The 21148-nt window shown below is 43.4% G+C and overlaps 1 protein-coding gene across 1 annotated transcript in view; it reads right to left on the bottom strand.

Annotated features, from left to right (window-relative positions):
- tenm4 (teneurin transmembrane protein 4) overlaps window positions 1-21148 on the bottom strand; it is a 113397-nt gene that overhangs the window by 4154 nt on the left and 88095 nt on the right. Inside the window, exons 25-30 of the mRNA XM_047036567.1 lie at window positions 16740-17617; window positions 12881-13053; window positions 10732-10967; window positions 6700-6996; window positions 4080-5694; window positions 2420-2562 (exon numbers count right to left, since the gene is read on the bottom strand). Of these exons, the coding sequence (XP_046892523.1) occupies window positions 2420-2562; window positions 4080-5694; window positions 6700-6996; window positions 10732-10967; window positions 12881-13053; window positions 16740-17617 (3342 nt within the window). The remainder of the gene's footprint in view (window positions 1-2419; window positions 2563-4079; window positions 5695-6699; window positions 6997-10731; window positions 10968-12880; window positions 13054-16739; window positions 17618-21148) is intronic.

Genomic DNA, 21148 nt, shown 5'->3' with positions numbered 1-21148 from the left:
AGGGGAGCTGGCGGCTGAGACCAGCCTCTCTGGCCAGTCAGTCCCGTGAGTGTGTGGGGGTCGCACGTCCCCACTGGCAAGGGGCTGAAGGGGGTTCAGCTGCGATGCAGGGAATAGTGGGAGGGAGCGATGGCCTGAGGGACAATTCACACCATGCCGCTGCATGTTTGTTTACTGCGCTAGTGCTGTGACCCTGGTCAGCTACCTGAGGGAGGCTGGGGAAGGGGACCATGTCTGCCACTTTGCTGAAGCAGGCTCCTGGGACCTCCCACAGAAGCATCAGTCACATAGCATGGGGTGCAATCAGCCTGCAGCACTACTCAGAGTCCACGATAGAGCTTGGTGCTCTGCCAGACTCCTCTGTCTGACGCTTCATGCCATGTTTCAATCTGTATGCTGCTTCAGCTGTATGCTGAAATATGAGCCTGGATGAGAGGAGATTGGGAGCCATGCACATTTCCATTCGGTCTGTAAAATACTGCCAGTTTACAGGATATATTGTGTACAGTTTAAGGGCTGAATTCATGCTTCAAAGAATTTTACATTTAATTAGGCTGCTTTGGCTATCTGGAGCGAGGAGCGAAATAGCAATAACAGAGCCTTCAGCACTGCTTTTGCAAGTGTAATTCGAAAGAAGATGTGTGTTCAGAAGGGGTGGCCCTTGCTGTAGCATATAATCATTATGTCTTCGACGCACAGGATAATGACTCATTATCTCTAACTTCCCTTTCACTTTTCACATATTACCTGGAGTAAACACTCCGGGGTCCAACGTAAAAATAGATCTCTCGTAAACATTGTAGATGAGATTAAACATCAAAGATACTTTGATATTTTTCCAAGATACTAGGCAAGTTTAAATGTCAGTATGCCAATGATAACATTTACACAAAAGCAATTCCTTTTAGAGCAGTTAAATTAATTAGGTAATTTGAGCAAATGTGTGAGTAATGGCAGTTGAGTGTTGCATTACAGGTCTTGACTAGTTGTCAGGTCTTGGGTGACAACCAGTCAAGTAGAACACCAAAGCCTCTGTCAGGATCATCACCTGAATTTTGTGGCATGGAAATTGTACGCCTGAAAATAAATGAATCCTCCCTGACATTCATGCATTTATTCCATTTCTCTTCAGAAGCAGAAACTAATATTTGAAATGGAAATATGTGGAACGCCTTTGAATTCAATTAGATCTGTCCTCTTTGTGACTGCCTTGAAGGAGGCATCGGGCTGAGTTCAGAGGCTCCCTACAGAGATGGAGATATGGGCAGGCACACATGGGGGGTCCCTAGGGCTTCATATAGGAACCATCCTCTTGGAGTCCATTACTAGTAGATATTCACAGCAGGATCTGGCTACATATTCTGTATTTAACTGGTAAGGCTGAAGGAAGGCTGATTTGACAATACTACTGTACAGGTTTAATTGGTCATAGCAGGTTGTAAAGACCTGTGTGCAATTTTTTCGTTGAACTGGTCTTCCTCTGAAACATGTAAAACATTAGGAAACGTCCTGGGTGGGAACTCAATATATGTCAGAAGCTAGTTTTTCCATTTATAGGGCATACAGAGTTTGAGCATTACAGAGGAGGCCAAAATACCTTTCATACGAGAACATAATGTAAACTAAAATGGTTTGGATGAAGTTACGAGAGACAATAATGTTGGTTAAATAGTAGACAGAGGTTTGACCCTTTCGCACTGAACATTTGTGTCGTACAATATCCTTTAGTTTGGGCTGGGCCCAACAAGTGGCTATGGGAAAGAAAATTGGGTGAATTAAAGAAAATAAGTAAAAAGTTAGTAGCTTCAGGTGCTAAGTTACACATCCGCAGTGATATCATCACAGGGGCTTTTAGGATGACAGCTCTTCTTTTTATTGACTTAATGGCCATGAAAGCCTATCCTATTAAGGTATAACTGAGTGACATTCTGCATAAAGCTAGTGTGGCCCGCCACCCCCTCAGCCCTCCTGATGGGTGGCATTTGACATGGCTGTAACCAAACCCAAGACAACAACAGCAGCAGCCTCTTCAATAATTCAGTTTACTTGGAGGCGACTTAAAGGTCCTGATAAACGCAGGAATCAGAGCATGTCTGCTGCCTCTTTGACTCGGGCTGAGAGTGTAAGACCGAGATGAAATCAATGGCCAGTGGTGGAGGGAACGAGGAGTGAATTTCCCTAATGGCAGGACAATTACAAGAGCTGTTTAGCCTGACCCCATTCCCTGAGATGAGGGCCAAGTGCTGAGACCTGGCTCACTGAGCTGTGGCTGGGTCTGACCATCTCCCCTGGGCGTCTGCCCACAGAAAGCCTGGATTCCTGCTAATGAAGTTGGAGGGGAGAGGAGCGGTCGTGGGTGGGGAAGGTGTGAGGCGAGGTGTGCTGCTAGACTGGAGAGTGGCAGGGGAAACAGGTTTACCTTGGTGCTGTCCCACTCCTGTGTTTTAATCTGGGTGCGGACCAACTCGTAGGATGGCTCCATGGCATCTGTGCTGGGTTTGCGGTAGCCAGGGATGACGTTGTACAGTTGGAACCCGAATGTCACTAGCCAACTGTTGACATCTGTCAGAAGAAGAATTGTGTCGTAAGAAACATTTAATTACTAATCGCAAACAGACTGTATTATCTACAGTACAAAAACTTTTCTGGTTTGAATGAGATCCTACAGCTCAGTGAGAGTGATTAATGTAAACGCTTGACACTGCAGGTCGAGTGGTTGTCTCCTTGAAGTAATCTCCACTCACAGTCAGGACACTTGATTTTTTGTCAGACACTGGACAAGCTATGATTAGTCTATGATGCAAGGCTGTGGCAACATTGCGGAGAGAAGATTCCTCCCCGCTGCAGGTGCCGCACTAAAACTCACACAGCTGGATGCAAGTGGCATCTGGGATAGATTCTCATGCTGATCATCAGCTGTCTTATGTCAACTCTGGAGCAGCACCACACAGCTGTTTAATCACTGAAATATATCTCTCTTTATAAGGTGCCAATCAATTGGTGTGATGGAAAGAACATTACAAAAAGCTTTTTTTTTCTCTCAATATTTTGGCCCCAAGCAATATTTGTCACAGACAGCAGAATCATTGCATTGACACTTGGGTGCCCGTTTGTCAAAGCTCTGTAATGCCACATTGTGCCACCTGACAAAGCTATTTTAAATAAGAATTTGTTTGAGGACAATGAAAGGACCATAGCAATTCAGTGAATGAAATGGAAATGTCAGCACCATCAATCACAATTGAGGCAGACCCACTCTGGTGCCTAACACTGCTTGGAATTCTAACTAGTTGACTGCAGAACTGAATACCCCCCTATTTAAGTGAGGATTACAGCTAAACTCTTTCTTTTTGCCGAAATACAGCAAATAGCACCTATTTTATTCAAATGTACCATTCGAAAAATGAGAAATACATTATTCAGAAATATCTGGAGATACTTATTAATGCATCTTGCAAAATCATAAAGACAGACTGTATGAGTAACTTTACAATTAGGGGACTTTGAGTTACGATTTGGAAATAGCAGAGAACAAGTCATAACGGTCAACGAGGCAATATTTTTTCCCAGGATGTATTCTAGCCCAGTGACGTGACAGTAGAGTACCCTCATAATACTGCTATCTTCTACCAATGTGGCTGTGCTTCTAACAACAGAGGTTGATACAGCAGCCCTTAGCCTGGGCCTCTATAGGCCCATTGTGTTCTCCGTCTCCATAGGGGAGCTTCGACTGCCATTACCTCCCCCTTGCACAGACGCAACTTAGAAAGATATTTCTGGGAAGAAATCCGAATGTTCAACCACAGAGGGGACTTAGCTGTGCACTATACTTCGCTTAGAGCACTAAGCAAATGAAAATGATAGCCATTGGAAAGAAATGGACAAAATACAGCAAAACCAGTGAAGATGCTCAAAACAAACCATAAAGTGGGCAGACTGTTTTTCACTTTGATGTTGAGAGGGACTTTATTTTAGTGTGGTAGAAGGTATTTTTACAATGTAATTTTGAATTTGATCAAAGGGATCATTTCAGAAGAACCGGTTTTACTCTGTCTGCATCAGGCGTCCCTCTAACTCACCTGTCATGTAGCACTTTGTTTCCTGGTTGTTGCTCAGGGGGTTGTTGTTCTTGAACATGTAGAGGTTAAAGGGCACAATGTTGTTGCTGTTGAGGCGGCTCCAGACTTCGTGGTCCGGTGTAGTCCATCGACCAGCCAGGACGTCGTAGTCCCTGCGGCCCATGTGGACCAGCCTGCTGAGAGGCTCGTACAAGCCGCCCTGGTAACCCACCACCAGCTGGAAGCTGGGGTTGGTGTCCAGGTACACCTCTCCAAAAGCCGTGTGGAGAATCTGCTTGATCATGATGCCTGAGCCGCTGAACACAGCAAGTGGGGTTCCTATGTTGTCACAGGCCACATAGAACTCATCTCCACTACTGAGCTCCATGGCAAACAGATGTCCCTGTAGGTCATAGTAGAGTGAGGTGATCTCTGAGCTGGAGTGGTTGTACATGTGGGTGACCCTGGTGGGGCTGGAAAGGTCAGCATAGAAGAACTGCAGGTGGTGACCCACGCTGCTTCTGCTGGACACCCTCCGGCCAAGTCCATCGTAACGGTATGAGATGGTCCACCCACTCACCTTGTTGTACACTTTAATCAGAAGGCCGGCTGAGCTGTACTCAAAGTAGTCATTCCCTCTTTGCTTGAGAAAGCCGTCCTCGTCCACCCGGTACAGGACATCTCCCAGACGAGTGATCCTGTCTCGGAGGTCGTACCGCAGGGGCGTGAGGCGGGCGCTGTTGCCCGGGCTGAGGAGGTGGAGGTTGCCATTAAGGTCGTAACTGTACCTCCACAGGGGCTTGTCGTTGATAGAGACTACCTGGAGCTGGCCATCTGCATCATACTCGTAGGTGTAGCGAGTCGTGTTGGCATAAGGCCCCACTTTCAGCTCCTTGGCCACCATCCGGCCCATGTTGTCATACTGGACCATCATCCAGTACATGAGAGAGCGGAAGATCTCGTACTGCACCTCCTTAACCCGGCCGTAGGCGTCAAAGTGCTTGGTGTGGGTCATAACTGCTGTGGTGATGATCTGATTGATGTCATAATAGATCACGCCAAATTTCCCAAATTGTTCCGTCTTTCCAGACACATCGTCATAGCGATACAGGTCAATCGGCAGAGGGGTCTCGTTAATGACGGCCTGCATGCTAGTGACCCGGAAACTGTTATCATAGACGTAGTCGAACCGTGCATTAACCATGCCTTCCTCGCTAAAACGGAAGATCTGCCTATCGATGAGAGGTCCTATCTGGCGGTAGCGGATGGTGCATGTGAAGCCCTCGCTTTGCAGGTTGACGGTTTTCAGCATGCCAGCTGCCTCGTCATAGGAGAAGGCAATCCGTGTGGTGTCATACAGGATCTCCAGCATTTTGGCCAGCTTGCCGTACTTGTAGATGACTCTGCGGCCTGTTCCCATGTAGGTGGTCTGTAGCAGCTGGCCGTTCTCACTGTAGTCCTGCAGCACGGAGGCGTTGCCTTCTGGAGGCCCATAGGTGTTTCTATAGTAACCAATGGAGCGTGTGGTCTCCAGGGTCTGCCGCGCAACGTTGGGCATGGTCACAGAGGAAAGGCGGTCGTTCTTGTCAAACTCAAAGATGTACTGCCGCTGACTGTAGAGCAGAAGAACCATGGACTGTCAAGAAAAAGAGGGAGAAAATGTTTTCACACAATTTGCAAGAGTAGCACTTCCAGCTCCTAATAAATGTGTTTTTTATGCAAACAAATTAATCATATGTAATAATATCAACTACTGTATGTACCTACAATAGTGTGCATGCTGTTCAGTATATTATTGACTTTGTGTAGGTCAGAAAACATGAAAGTATGCCAAAAAGGTCAAGTTAGGTACATTTCTTATGGCTACAATGCTTATTAGGCATGCAAGTTAGACTACAACATTTGTATATCCACCCATTTCCTCCCTTTCATGCTATGAATAAAGAAATACATAAAAATGTTTAGAAAGGTTGAAAATAAATCTACAGATAGTCCTCTGATGTTACAATGTCCTGAAGACATGATTTTATAAACAGACATCTTCTTGTTCCTTGTGTTTGGGGCTCTTTTGGGCTCAACAATGAGTCTCTCACAGTCTCCACAAAAACGGGCTCCTATGAGAAGTCTTCCTGGGTAAATAAACAATATCTTGAAATTGAATCAAAGACTGTCACAACAGGGTGTCTGTGTTTCAACGATTGTGATGAGTTGCTAAACTGACTTCAGACTAACACTGGGGCATTTTCAATGACATTTTCATATTAAATGTTTTAGTCTGCAAATTGAAGCCTGTTACATATCCCTGAAAGATAAGTATACTGCGTAATTTACTCTCTTCTGCTCCTCAAAGCTATTTAAGGTACAGCTGCACTGTCAGACTGCCCTAACACTGTGCAGTTCCTGCCAAGAGCAACAGACAGGCTTTTATTACACTTTAACAATTGTTTAAGCCAGAATTGGATAATATGCAACAAAACTATCCAACCCTACAGGAGGATTAAAAGTTAACTTTGAACCACAGTCTCAAAGCTCCTGTTAAGTGTTCTTTTTTGACAAATCCCTCAGGGCTGAAACAGCGAAATCAACATGATCTCCCATCTGTAAAGGGGATATTTTCCATCAGCAGCAAACTCTTGTTTACCTTCTCCAGGTAGGTGTAGCTCCACGATTTACCATCAGCAAAGATCTGGGATGTGATTCTTCCATTCTGGTCGTACTCCATACGTACTGACATGGTTCCCCTCTGGATCCCTGCCACATTTCCACCTGAGGAGTAGGTGACGTTGACCCCATTGAGGCGACTACTGGGTGCCCACAGTGTGGGTCTGCCAGCATGGTCATAGTGGATCCGCAGTGTGAACTTCCTGTGGTCATCATAAACCTTTTCTGTCCTTGTGATCCTGTCAAAGTCTAGTGACAGCAAGTTTCTATTGTGAACCTGTGGCAGAGAAAGAAGCAGGGGACAGAGTCAGTTCAAAGTTCTTGCCACTACTGAAATTAATAATAATGTGAGAGAAGAGCGAAGCAATCTGTTTTGGAAGTTAACAAGGATTGAAGAGAGCCTTCCTTTAGCAATGTTTTCTAAAGTGCAAGCCTGTGAAGAAATTTGAAACCTTACCTTAAGTGTGATTCTTTAATAATTACAATAGCAGCCAAATCTCAAGAGTACATAAATCATTGAAGTGATGCATTTATAGGAATTACCATATTTCTTTGTTTGTGTAAAAATTCAGTGGATGTGCTTATTCATGCAAGGAAAATAGGAGCCACATTGTACATTAAAATCATTTTTTATGCTGAGAAAAGAATTATCAGGCATAGATGACTCACTTTACTTAGCTATTTCTGTAAAAGGAAAAAAAAGTAAGAATAATCAATTCCACTCCTGTGCGAAGAAAGAAGTCAACGGCTCAGAACATTGTCTGAATGCCACTTCACAGTTTCTGCACCAAGCTAATGCCTGAGGCCTCGGTGACCCCTGCACACACTGTGATCAGAGCAGAAAGACTCTCCTCTCAACATGGGCCACAGGCCACGTCCAGGTCAGCCCGGATAGGAAGCCCCTGCCAGGCTTTGTCTGAGACTAACCGTGCTGCAGTATACATGAAGCGACAGCAGCAGCATCAATCAGCATAATCTGAGTAATGGAAGGCATGCAGGAAGAGCAGGGCAGAAATCAGGGACAGGGGACGCAAGGGGAGGCACACGATTGTTCAAATGAGCGGGTGTCTGAACAAACAAATAGGATATCAGAAGGAAATGAAAGGCTACAGTATGTTTAAACAGTTTCCCATCCCCTTCCTTTCCATCCTCCATCCATCACAACCCTCTTTCTTTCTGTTTGCCTTCATGTCTTTCTGATTATTCTGCCTGGTTACCCATCAGGTAGCCTGGCACACAGGTTGGCACAGTTCTACGGGGATTAGTAGAGTCTTAAAACAACTCTGAAAGCTGCCTCTGGCCTTTCTTTAGTGGCTTGGCATCAGTGAGCCTCAAGAGTGAGTCACAAGGGGCTGGTGGTTTGTTAAGTCTCCTTTCCCCTTCCTCAAACTAAAATGAGCTGGCTCAGGTCTCTATTTTGTGAAGGGACAATTACACTGGGGCCAATTAAAGTCTCCAATACCTAATAGAGAGGATTATTTGACATCAAAAAGGAGTGTGCACAGGAATAGCATCATTAACTTCCTGAAAGGCTGGAGCAACAACAGTAATGACTCCAAACAATTAAAAAGGGACATTCCTAATTTCCCAGGCCTCAACGGAAGATACTGTTACAAGACCGTCAATTTAGCAATTTTTTGCTGATCTGACATTCAGATCGATCCGTCTATCCAAGAGATGACAAGTTATTTTGAAGGTTTTTGAGTAACTTCCACCATCTGTAATCAAGAACGTGAACCTGTTATTGTTTGTTGAAATGTTATAGCCCTGCAGATGAGTGTTCTGTTCTCAGGAAAGAACAGGAGAGACGGTGGGTCATGATCTGCATAGTGGGATTGATTGGTGGGTGGATAGAAAGGCATGGGAGAGACAGGGCTCCTCATGAACAAGATCTGGTTCAATGGTTTTCAGCAGAGATATTCTGGGCTTTTGGAGAATGGAAACCCATTCAAGAGGAATGTTTTAAATTGGATGCTGACTTAAACAAGAAGGGGTGAGATACGGATGGTGGAAGCATTCGCCTCACATCCACACGTCCAGCTGAAATGTTTTATTTACATATGTTTATATTGTATTCAAACTTTCACAAACATAAATCAGCCTAATTATCTTAAAGGAGTAATCAAACATGTCCTTCAAAAACCTCAGTTAATTACCATTAATTACCTCTTACCATAATCAAAAACATTTCTTTTATAGAATTTAACGAATTTACACAATCGCTTTTGAAGTCCAATTAAAATAAGTCAAAATCTATGTTTTTCACGTTTAATATTAGCTTGGGCATATGCATTGTTCTTGTGGTCGCATTGCCGGTGAGATAAGGAATATAATCTTATTTGCTCAGTTTCTGAACAAACATGCACACATATGTTGACTCTGTTATTGGAAAGCGGTATAGGACACAGTTGGGATAATGCAAAGCTAACACAGTGATACCACAAGCTGTGTACAGACAGAACAAGCTTTGTCTATGCTTCCCTGTTCAGATGAAGCGGCTCAGGATCTAGGCTCCACAGAGTGGCAGCCAGAAAGATTCCCCTATTACATTTACAAACTACTCAAGCTGACAGGCGGCCCCGTTTCCATGGAGAGAAACAGAATTTCTGTGCCCTGGCAGCATAAATCATGAGCTCTCCTGCTGGCTAGGGAAGACCCGAGCGGCACATGTCACTGTGGCAGGCAAGGGCTAAAGCAACGTCTGCCAAACACCCCTTTAGCTTCAGAACGTGGCATACACATTTCAACACATACAGGGACCTAGCACACCCAAATATGTATTTAAAGAAACACACTCCCAAACAAGCTCAGACAGGAACATGCAGAGACTCTCTGTTCTTGCTTTTGTTGATGTACATTCACAATCCATGACAACAATGCATGCACAAACACCCAGCATGACCCACACACCTTCCCTCTCCCTCCATGCTCTTTCTCACGCGTCCCCCCCCCCCCCCGCCCTCCCCCACCACGCCACACACTCACCCAGCCACCCACGTAATATCACTTGACATGCCACTCAAGGTCGCTCAATGATTCCAGCTCATCCCTCCTCTCCCCATTAGGCTGCTCCCATTTCCTAGCTCATCCCTGAGGCCATTGTCTGTTACATACATTAGAGGCTTTCATTCCAAAGGGATGTTAGGACCATTAAATGAACAGCCAATGACAGACAAAGTGGCACCTCCCATTAGCCATGTCACCAACCAAAGCCAGAGCCACACTCCCCCATCTTAACCAAAGATTTAGTTTGCTTTACCCGAGACAAAAACAATGACATTTATCGTGAATACATTTAGGTTCAGGCTCAATTCACCGTTTGGTCATTCGTCACATTCTACAAAGAAATAGTGTGTTTATCCTTATAAAAATAGGTTCTGGGAGATATTCTGTGTGCTACAGCATTATCACAGCAAGGCCAGCTTACCGAGGCTGCTAGCCAACTAGGTCACATAGATTGATTGGTTCTGTTATTGCCTCTCTAAAGGTTTGACTGTGTTGCTGAAATTTAAGATGACACTACTTTTCACAAGACCTCACTGTTTTCTTTCAGAAAACATAAATCCATAACGTGTGTGAGGTTCTATGCGTGTGTGCTCTGCTGTGTTTGTGTGTGTGAGTGTGTGTGCTGTGCACAACCGTCTTAGAAGGTATTGTTAGCTGCTGCGGCAGGTATGGAACAGAGGCAAGGAGAAAGTCCTGTCAAAATAAGGTTTAACGACCTGGCCCAGGTCACCGGTGCATGGCTGCACTCTGTGACCACATTAACCTTCTCTGATCTCTGAAAGTTAAGGTTCCAGTGGAAGGTTGTCTGCAGTGCAACACTTCAAATAACTTGGTCACTGTATTTATGTTGTCAAAGATATACTGCCCTGGGACTCTTGAGACTTACTAACCCAATCTTGGTGCTGCAATGAAAATATACCAAAAATGATATAGAGGAAATTAAATCCTCATTTCTGATTTGGGATTGTTAATTTGTTAGTGTGTGCGTTTGTTATTTAAGCCTTACCCTAAGCCGGCGTCCGTACACGGTGACCTGACCACGGGCTTGCTCTTTCCTCTGCCTCCACTCCACCAGATTGAGGCCATTGTCGATGGCCAGGGTGACGTTCCTCTTGCTGACTGTGGGGTTGACAGTGCCGGCCAGCAGGTGGGGCTCTGTATGCAGGGACACCTCCATGCCATTGGCCAGCACCAGACGTAGAGAGCCATCCAGTCCAATGTAATAACTGTTCCGGACTTGATCTGAGGTTTAAACATATGTACACAAGTATGATTGGGGTTGTGTTCCAAGACAAACACATGTTGTTCAAGAAACCAATCACAATAAATTGATATCATCTAACGTCATAATCATCATTGTAAGACACTGATCTAAAATGGCTGCGCAGCCACAGCCCATTTAGAAGCAGTATTTAACCACAAAAGGTATGAGGATGGCTGGTCTGTGACAACAAAGACAAATAGAGGGAGGTTTCACAGCACCAATAAAGCGAAGTTTTACAGCTGTTCCTGTAGCCTAAAGGAGATGGGAGTGGAAGCTATCAAAATCAGATAGCTTGCCTGTGGCCACACTGCACACAGAGCTCCTGTCTGTCACTGTCCCCAGGTGACTAGCAGCCCAAGACCCAGAGCAGAGAATAATGTTTCCTGAGAGCTCCTCTTATATATTCATCAGAGAACGTCCTCTTCTAGCCTCCTGTCAGAGCACTGGCAGGGACCAAGATGAATATGACTCTCATTAACAGCTGTTGAGAATTAATGGCTTGTCAGACAGCACACTAATTACTTTATTTTGTTGGATGGAAAAACAATCAAACCATACATCTAGCCTATTTACAGTTGATTATTTCAGGTGTGAACAAGTGTAACATTTCAGAACCGCCTTTTTACATCTTTGTTAGTCAAGGGTGGAACGTCTGGTTGAAACCATCTCTCTATAATCTACATCCATTATAAACGGTAATGCATTATGGTTGAAATGGTTTGTGACAATGTGTAACAGGGATAGCCAGGGGAACAAGGAAATATTGCTGAACATGGAGTTCACACTAATGCATACATAAGATGTACAGTAGGTAGGGGGTGCTGCCTGTACCTTAGCCAGGAAGAGACTTTGAACACAGAGGCTGTACTCTAATCAAAACAGACTACAGACGTGGAACAGTGCATCTGACAACACGACTCAGAGATTTAATCGTACACTAAACATTCCCCTTTTATTCACAAACTCATTCAGTTGTAATTTCAGTTTCAGGGTGACTGCAGGATTTAAGAGATTAAATCATCTCTGTAACCCAGACATAAATACACAAATCACCAGGTGCGCTATAAAAGTCAACACAACCAAGTGTGCGAGAATCTACATTTCCAGTATATACGTGTGAGAGAGAGAGTGCTGTCTGTTCTGTGATTATGGAAGTGTTAGTTGACAAAGCGGACAATGGTGAATTAATTAACAGAGGCGTGCCTGGCGCATTGCCTTTTGCCAGCAGATGTCCAACACAAGGTCACCACAGTGAGGTGACCATCTCACGCTGCCGCATGAAGCCACCAGGGGTTATCATCTCCCCTTTCACTCTGCCCTAGGAGAGTCATCCAATCAATGTGGAGGGGGAGGAGGACTCTTTCAAATCAAATGCTAGTAAGGAAAAAATCTTTACATTCTTTTCGAAATTGAACCGGGGCTGGAGAGTTCAAAGCTATCAACTGGTAATCGATGCGGCAGTCGGTCAGGCACAAAACAGGATACCAAAATGCCCAAGTATGCAAGAAAATTCACGGATACAAGGCTTGGGCCTGAGACCCCCCTTACACTTTCTGTCTAGTCCTGACTGATTGGATTTCCTAAACAGAGGATCTCTGGGCTGACAAAACTGCATTTTTATAGATCAAGTTTGGAGACATAAAATCAATATGGACTTTCAGATCTGTGAGTGGGAGGCAGGACTGAAGAAAAAAAGCAACTGTATTTACTCTGCCTACTGTTCACATACAATCATAATGCATCAAGATTAGGACTTAATTGGGCTTATTCACCAATACTATTTAAGCACTTCTTCAAAAACTACAAGTGACTTCACATCTTTATTATATATTGTATTCTGTACTTTATCATTTAAATGTATAATTAACATGCATACTGTTCAGATACTCACCCTGCAGAAGAGTGTAGAAGGTGCCAGAAGCTGATAGGTTGGTGGTCACCGTGATGTCCTCTTTATTGGAGCCCTCTGTCTGGACTCGGACAGAGCTGTCTGAGTCCGTACGGTAGCTGCTCATCCTACCCGTGGGGTGGGTCACATTGGTCAGGCGGCCATAACTGTCATACCTGCAGACACAAGCAAGGATGTAGGCCAATAGAGTTACAGGTTTTTCACTACAAATCTATTCCCCCCAAAATGTATACAGAATGTAAGATTGCATTTGAGATGCAAGAAAACACCATTGATAGTGCTGAATATTGGAGCATAAGGTGATACAGTATAAACATTTCTGATGTAGACATTTGCTCATTAGCCTAAAAGATTAGGAGTACCGACTGATCTCAATATGTCGTCTTGAATTATGAGCATTGGAAGAGAGTGATTCAGAGGCAAGGTTTGAGAGGTGCAGCATTTCCACCGTTTGCAAATCAGTCGGTTCATCACATCCAGGAACATGAGTGGCCAGATTGTCTCATTTGGCCGTGAGAGCACATCAGCATGGAACAATTTGAAATCTTTCAGCTTGTCAGTGCTCCAGCATAAGAGTGAGTGAATGGTACATTACTTAGAATGAGGACTTTTCTCTGTGCTGTGAATGCAGATTGGATAGCCCTTGCCGCTGTTGCTGCCTGCCATAATAATGCAGTCTAATAAATTATATGGCATGGACAAGTTTACAGATATTTCCTTAACTCTCTTGGCTCAAATATCCAAAAGCAAATTGGGAAAGAAAACACCTTCTAGAGATAAATGTTATCTGATCTAAAGAGCACATTTTGTTGGATATTTTTCTCATACATTTCTTGCAGTATTATGCTTGGAAATTCGAAATAGGTACATTTTTGCCCGGCGAGTAGGAGTTTGTCTAATACTGATAAGGTACCTGAAAACCGTTTTTACCTTCAACTTTTACCAGAAACAGATTAAATTACATTTTTGTCAGGCTTTAGTATGTTTCCACACCAATTTGTTAAATGCAGTTGAAATCAAGTGTTTAATTTCCCTCTCATTGGACAGCTTCTTGTCAGCCACATTACTTCATTTCACCTGACACAAAATGTGTATCTGCTTTCACCAAAGACCAGTCCTGCAGACTCCAATCTAATTCCTGAGCAGTATCACATGCCCCAGCTTGATCAGTGACCCAAACAGCTCTCAATAGAGCCATCTCAATCAGAGCTTCAAGCCAGGGCCACTCCTGAAGCGTCACTGCTGAGATCTATTGGCTCCAGAATGTTCACACTGAGCTGCCTATTAGCTTCCTCTGACCAGGCTTGAGGGCAGGCAGGGGCAGGGGGCTTGAGGGCAGACAGGGGCAAGAGGCTGCATTTTTAGGGGCTCCATGCCTGAGGGCTTTGGGTTGTGGGCCAGGGGCCCAATGAGTCTATAGGGGCTGGGTAGGGGAAAGAAGCTGTGCTCCCCCCCCAGCCCCCCGGATGTTCCAACAATCCATTTGTAATGCATCACATACACTTCAAACACTAGTACTCTGACCTTTTCCTGATGAGGCCCAACCACAGGCAGCCACTCAACATCAGCACACTGCACATTTTCACCCCTCAGTGAACCACACTACCCAATTGTTAAAGTTCAGATTGAAGACTTGAGGAACCAGGTTGAGTTCTGGCAAGGGGATTTACACCAATCAACCATAACATTAGGACCACCTGCCTAATTGTGTGTAGGTCCCCCTTTTGCCACCAAAACAGCCCTGACGTGCTGTGGTATCTGGCACCAAGACATTAGCAGCAGATCCTTTAAGTCCTGTAAGTTGTGAGGTGGGGCCTCGATGGATCAGACTTGTTTGTCCAGCACATCCCACAGATGCTCGATTGCATTGAGATCTGGGAAATTTTACGGTCAAGTCAACACCTTGAACTCGTTGATGTGTTCCTCAAACCAATCCTGAACCATTTTTGCTTTATTACAGGGTGAATTATCCTGCTGTAAGATGCCAATCCCATCAATAAATATTGTTTCCATGAAAGGGGGTACATGGTATGCTTAGGTAGGTGGTACATGTGTCAATTTAACATCCACATGAATGGCAGTACCCAAGGTTTCCTTGCAGAACATTGCCCAAAGCATCACAATGCGTTCGCCAAAGACTTCTTCCCATATCTGGAAGCGGGTCCTACAGATTCTGGATACATAATGTGTATTTTGATGAGCTTTGTCACTAAATATAAGCATCATCAGAAACCAAGATTGGCTATTCTGTTTGGCAATTAAGCATCTTTCACAGTACTGTGAAGATTTTTTTTTTTTTACAGCAACCGTTAAACTGTAGCGCTGATGATAAAAAATATATAATAATGGTTACAGGTTACCACCAAATCCAGCTACTGTCAGGGCACAGGAAGCTGACATAGGGCATAGCACTAAAACCATGGAGTAGGTGTTTTGTGTGTTCTGTGTTCTTTGTTTCTGTATTTGACCATGCTAAATTATGTTCCGCTATAGGCTGAAAGACATACATAAACATGAACCAATTCAGGCAGTTTGGTGTGTACGATAAAAACATAAAACAGCCACACATTGGTGTTCGAAGATAAATGGTGGTATTTTTTTATATCCAACGGAGGCCAATTATGTCTTTGACCCTCAGGAGGCAGAGTGACCTTGAAAGCTAATTATGTACAAACAACAAAGAGTCCCTTTATTGGGCCTTTATTTCGTTTAGAAACATGGACCAAATGTGCTGGCGGGGAAATGTGAAGTCATAATCTTATTTTGAGAGAAAGACAGGAAATTAAATGTTTTATGTTAATTATTGTGTTCTTGTTATGCCATTTATTTTATTTCTGTTTGTTTGTTGCCAAAAATACAGAAGCAAAAGTTGAGAATATTGAACATATCATTGCTTCTAGGTAGAATAAAATCTTTGTGGAATTCCCCAATGACATTTTTTACCATATATTGCCATTGCACACAAATAACAACCACATTTATTTAATGTCATGTCTATCCACTACATACATTTTAAGAGCAGAGAACTGTGTCTCCACTATGGATTACATATTTGCTGGAAAGGTTTTTTGATTAAACAGATTTACTTCTAATGTGTCTTCTTCTCTTAGTCTAATAGACAGTTGTGTTCCAATGAGATAATCTTATCAGCCATTTGAAAATAATTTCAAAGGAAATGACTCAGAGACAGAACTGCACAAGTCAAGACTGTGTCAGCCTCAGGCTTATACACCCTTCCAGTAGTGTAGGTGGATGCTAGCATGTACACATACCTCAGCAATGTCTTTTTACCCTAATTGTTGCCAACCTTACATGATAAAATGTAAGTGTTAAATATCTGCTAAGATTGAATTCATAAATGGAAGATTTATCAGGGTGTGATATTCCACAAGTGAGCTAGAACTGATATCTGAACAGCCCCAAAAACGTAAATAGTTTGACACACTCATCAAATACATTAAATGGTGTGGCATTTTGAGTGACAGTGAGCTCCAGGCATGTGGCCATGACTCGTGAAATAATATTTAACTGCAATCGACTGTCGACAACAGGTCTAAATATGAATTTCCTGGATTCTGAATATCTAACACATTAGCCCAAAGAGACTATGTGTTCCTGCAAACTTCAATACATCAACATATGCGTAGTTGTAACATTTCCCCTTATAATTACTTTCAGTAAACAGTGTTTGGGATTTATAGGCTGCACTATAAATTCGATTTCAATCCAGAGTTGTGGCAAAGCCATTATCTATAATTGAATCCACTTGGCTTGCAGTGGTGTTACAGTAATGTTTTTGAACCAATTCTCATAATTTTATTTTAAACAAAATGTTACTTACTCGTAGAAGGTTGTCCATCCATTTTCATTACTCTTTGTTGCTAGCAGCCCTGAACTTCCATGGTAAGTCATCACAGCCAGTTCTTGACCCTGTGCAGCAATGCTTTTGAGGGCGTTATTGGTTCCAATGGTGAACCAGAAGGTCTGTCCATCAGGCACCATGAGCCATAGAGGCATACCAGTTGTGTCTCTCCTGAGGGTCACTATGTTCTTGTTTTTGTCAGTGATGGAGCTTATGTCTCCTTCTCCAGAGTATGTAAGATTAAACAGGTGGTCTCCAGTGGTCAGACTTTGCGTGTAGATGTGGCTCCCATTAGAATCAAACAGATAGAGCTCGTCATTGATAGGGGACGACACCTCGTACATACTGAGAGGGTTCAGGTACGGCTTGTTCCTGCGCACATAACGGATGCGGATGTTGCCCAGGTCCGCAATGAACAGTTCCCCGTCTGATGACACAGCTAACGAAGAAGGTGCGTTCAATTTGGCATCTTTGGCATAGCCATCGTCCCCGGAGTAACAGTCACAGTTAGCGTCATTCTTGCAGTCGCATCCGCTAGGGGCTCCTGCCACCAGAGAGATCTCTCCATTGGTGGACACCTGCCGCACACGGTTGATCTTCTTCTCATCTGACTCCGAGATGTAGAGAATGCCGTTGTGGGAGACGGCGAGGGCGTTGGCGGACTCCAGGGTGGCATGGATGGCCACTTTACTCATCAGGAAGTGGTCAATGCCTGGCACCTGGCAGTGCATGGGACGGCCTGCCACAATGCGCACTTGGTGGTTCTCAGAGATCTGGAGCACCACATTGTTATCCAGCACATAGAGGGAGTTGTCCATGGGGCTAACGGATAGATCTGTAGGCCACTCTAGACGCACCTGTGGGGAAGCAGACCAAAGAGATAGAAGGGTCAGAAGCAAAGCTGGCACATTTGATCTACCAAATCCTAACATTATCTGAGGGGAAAAACCCTCCAGGCAAGAGTAATTGAAAACACTTTACAAAACATTAGATATTGTACAGAAAAATATCAAGCTCTCCCCTAGCATGGCCTCGCAAGGAAAACCATTTTTGAAAAGATTCTTATCTGATAAGAAGGAAAATAGCAGTTAGAACACTGTTAAAAACACCCAAACAAGATTTCTGAGATTGAACTTGATTAGAGGAGAATAGGAAACAAAAAAGAAAAGGAGATCCAAGTAAATGATCAGATGAACCCAAACCATAAGACAGCCATAGATCATGTAAATACTGAAAGACTGGGCATCCGGTAACCTGGCAAAATGGATCTCTTTTTTTGCTTTGGGTTATTAATTTAGTAATAACAAAAAGACAGCAGGAGGCAAAGTCCATGAGGACAAAATGAAGCACATTTAGCAGATGAAAGTCCCGGCTACATACCCCAAATTATGACTTATTGTTCTGCAGATAATGCATCTAGATTTTAACAAGTACAAGTTATTGGATTCATCAAATTCACAAACTCCCTCTGCACTTACAAACCCAGTAAGATCTCTTAGGAACATAATATGAAGTGTCATATTTCAAAAGCAGCCTTAGAGCAGCAACAAGAGAGACTGATTAAAACCTGGTCTTAATTTACTGGAAAATACAAGGACTAGTTCGGATGATGGACAGCTTTTACATGAGTCCAGAATTAGCATTGATTTGGATACCTCGTCTTACAGCCAGGAAGTAGGAAGGGGATGGAATTACCTTGCAATTACTATGGTTCACTAATCTTTCATAGGGGCATGATGATGCAAGTTCACAGACCCCTGTCCACAAAATTGATTGGGGAGCAATTCCCTAAGTATCACATTTTATGATAACATGGAATTAATGGCTCTGCATTTTGGTTTTGTAAAACAGAAATCCATATTCAATTTAACTGCATAAAATCATCACACAACATGCAGTCATTTAGGATGAACTAGCACATTAGGGCACACTGCTGTTAGAGTGCTTCACAACTAGGCTGAATCTCAGAGGAGGAAGATACTGTTTGGGCATGGAGTGTGTAACCTTCAGCTGACAATAGTTAAACAATACATCAGCAAAAAATCAAATAAAAACTTCAAATTGCTGACTGGTGGATTAAAAAAGCCTCCAGGAAATACATTTCCACTGATAAATGTGAAAAAGTTGAGGTTGCCACAGTAAATTCCACTTCACAAGAGCAGCAACTCTGCATTCTAAAGGCCTCTGGCCTGCAATAAAAACACAGAGCTCTACAAACATAAAATAGAACACTCAATGTATGTTTCAGCAGCTGATTCCAGGAAACCCCTTTCTAGAGTATACAATACATAACATTGATCTAAACCAAACCTGTTTACACATTCAGTATTCCTCATTTTCTAAATCGTAGGCAATTTGCCCTCAGTAGTTAGCTATTGACAGCTGATTCCAGGACACCATCAGTTCAATCATTCTTTTTATAATGTCTCAGTCCTGACTGGTCCTAGGTTTCTCCCCATAACATCCGTTTTTCACAGCATCCTTGTTTGCCAAAGCTGATGGCTGATGTTACCACAAGGCCCCATGTCCTGAAAACCTCCCACCATTTCTCTCAAACCGAGTCGGTTTATATAATAAAAAGTACCTTTGGCTACGCACAACAAACATGAGACTGGCAGTGGATACACGTTGTCTTTCAGAGAGCAGAAAATACATTTACTTGGGAAACTAAGGGGGGGGATTTTGATTCCTTAAAACCTATTCCTTGTCAACACTGGTGGTTTAATATTTTATGAGCCTGAGTGTGGAGTGGCTCGAGGGAGTCTGTTGTCAGGGGGTTTTCACGCCGCTTTGAGTGATGAGGGGATATTTCTCGAGCTCCCGTCCCACATGCCGTAACCCAATCATACCCTCGCCTTCCTGCCTGCACTGGGGCAGCTGTCAGTGGCGCTGGCTCTCCCGCCCATGGCACAGCTTAGCAGGGCACATCAGCCATCAGAGGTAGCCATGGATTTTTCTCCCCCTCAAAAGCACATCTATTTTTGTTTGTAAGCTCACTTGTATTACAATAGCCCATTTCCCATAAGCTATCCCTCTGCTACAACCCCCTTTTATCAATGTGATGACTGTCTAAACTTATCCCATATTCGGTTTGAAGAACCTTTCAGATTTTAACTGCACATCAATGTCAGCGCAGTCATGATAAAGCTTTCTGAAGTTCCTAACACCCTTCAAGTGAAGATGTGCAAAACGTAATGTCATTCCAAGACATGGTTTCCCTTTATACAGTACGAGTGTTTCAGACCCATCTCTATTTTCAAAACATAAACTTAAAAATGGAAGACCTCATGCCTTTATAAAACCACATAAAAAAAGATCTCTCACTGAGGTCATCCCATTAACCTTGTGAAAAATGTCCAGGAAAACCAACGGTTAATGTGTGGAAGGCAAAGAATTGCCTGGCTTAAAAAACACATAGAGGTCACAGGATGAATCACGTTCCATAGCACACAAAGAAGACCAACATTTCCCAGACGGTACTGCAAATACCGAAGATAATTTTTAAGACATCAGTGACCCTCAATGAGGAGAGGGAGAGAGAAATCTTGAAACTTTAGTTGATGAAAGTCGGTAAAAAAGTAGAGAGCTCTATCAGTGATGAGCCCTTTACAGTGAGACTATGCCATAAGTAAGTAAGGGGCTGAGTAGTGTTTGAAGTAGGAGCTGTATGCTGTGGATGAATTTTTAATGGATGCTTTTTACTGTCTGAGAGTCCCTGGCAGCACTTGTACGATTTATCATGGTTGTGGACCAGCAGTCAGTCTGCCTGGATCTCCTCTGCAATGTAGCTGAGGTGGCAGGCATCCGCGAGGGGCTTGTGGAGACTGACAGAGAAACATGGGGTGGGAGGTACAGTAGTAAGGGTTGGGTGGGGGTCCCTGAGGGCTTGCAGTGGGCAGCTGGCAGCTCTCTCCTGTGACTACACCCCGTCACACAAATACAGCTCCACAGTATTGGCAGCAGAGGCCCCCTGGGCCAGTTTTCTGGCAGTCACAAATGACCCATACTGGCTAACATAGAAATGAATTGACATCAAGCTTTGTAGAATTGCATTAACATAATATGTCAAAAATGTAATGGAATTTAATATTTTGAGCCATAAGGATAAGAGTAGAATGATTTATTCTTGATCTCTCGTTTTTGTACAATAAAGTTTGTGTATTGTGCTTTAATTTGAGGTCATGATAAGAGTAGAATGATTTATTCTTGATCTCTCGTTTTTGTACAATAAAGTTTGTGTATTGTGCTTTAATTTGAGGTCATGATACATAAAACCACCACAAGAGGTTGTTTTGATGACAAATAATATGCAGTGAATTAAATATGAATATGCACCTACATACAACATAATATGTTCTAATAAAATATAGAGGAGAGCCAAGCGTATG

The sequence above is a fragment of the Hypomesus transpacificus genome, chromosome 15 (assembly GCF_021917145.1).
Source record: "Hypomesus transpacificus isolate Combined female chromosome 15, fHypTra1, whole genome shotgun sequence".
Lineage (NCBI taxonomy): Eukaryota > Metazoa > Chordata > Actinopteri > Osmeriformes > Osmeridae > Hypomesus > Hypomesus transpacificus.
This window is presented reverse-complemented; position numbering and strand designations above follow the sequence as displayed.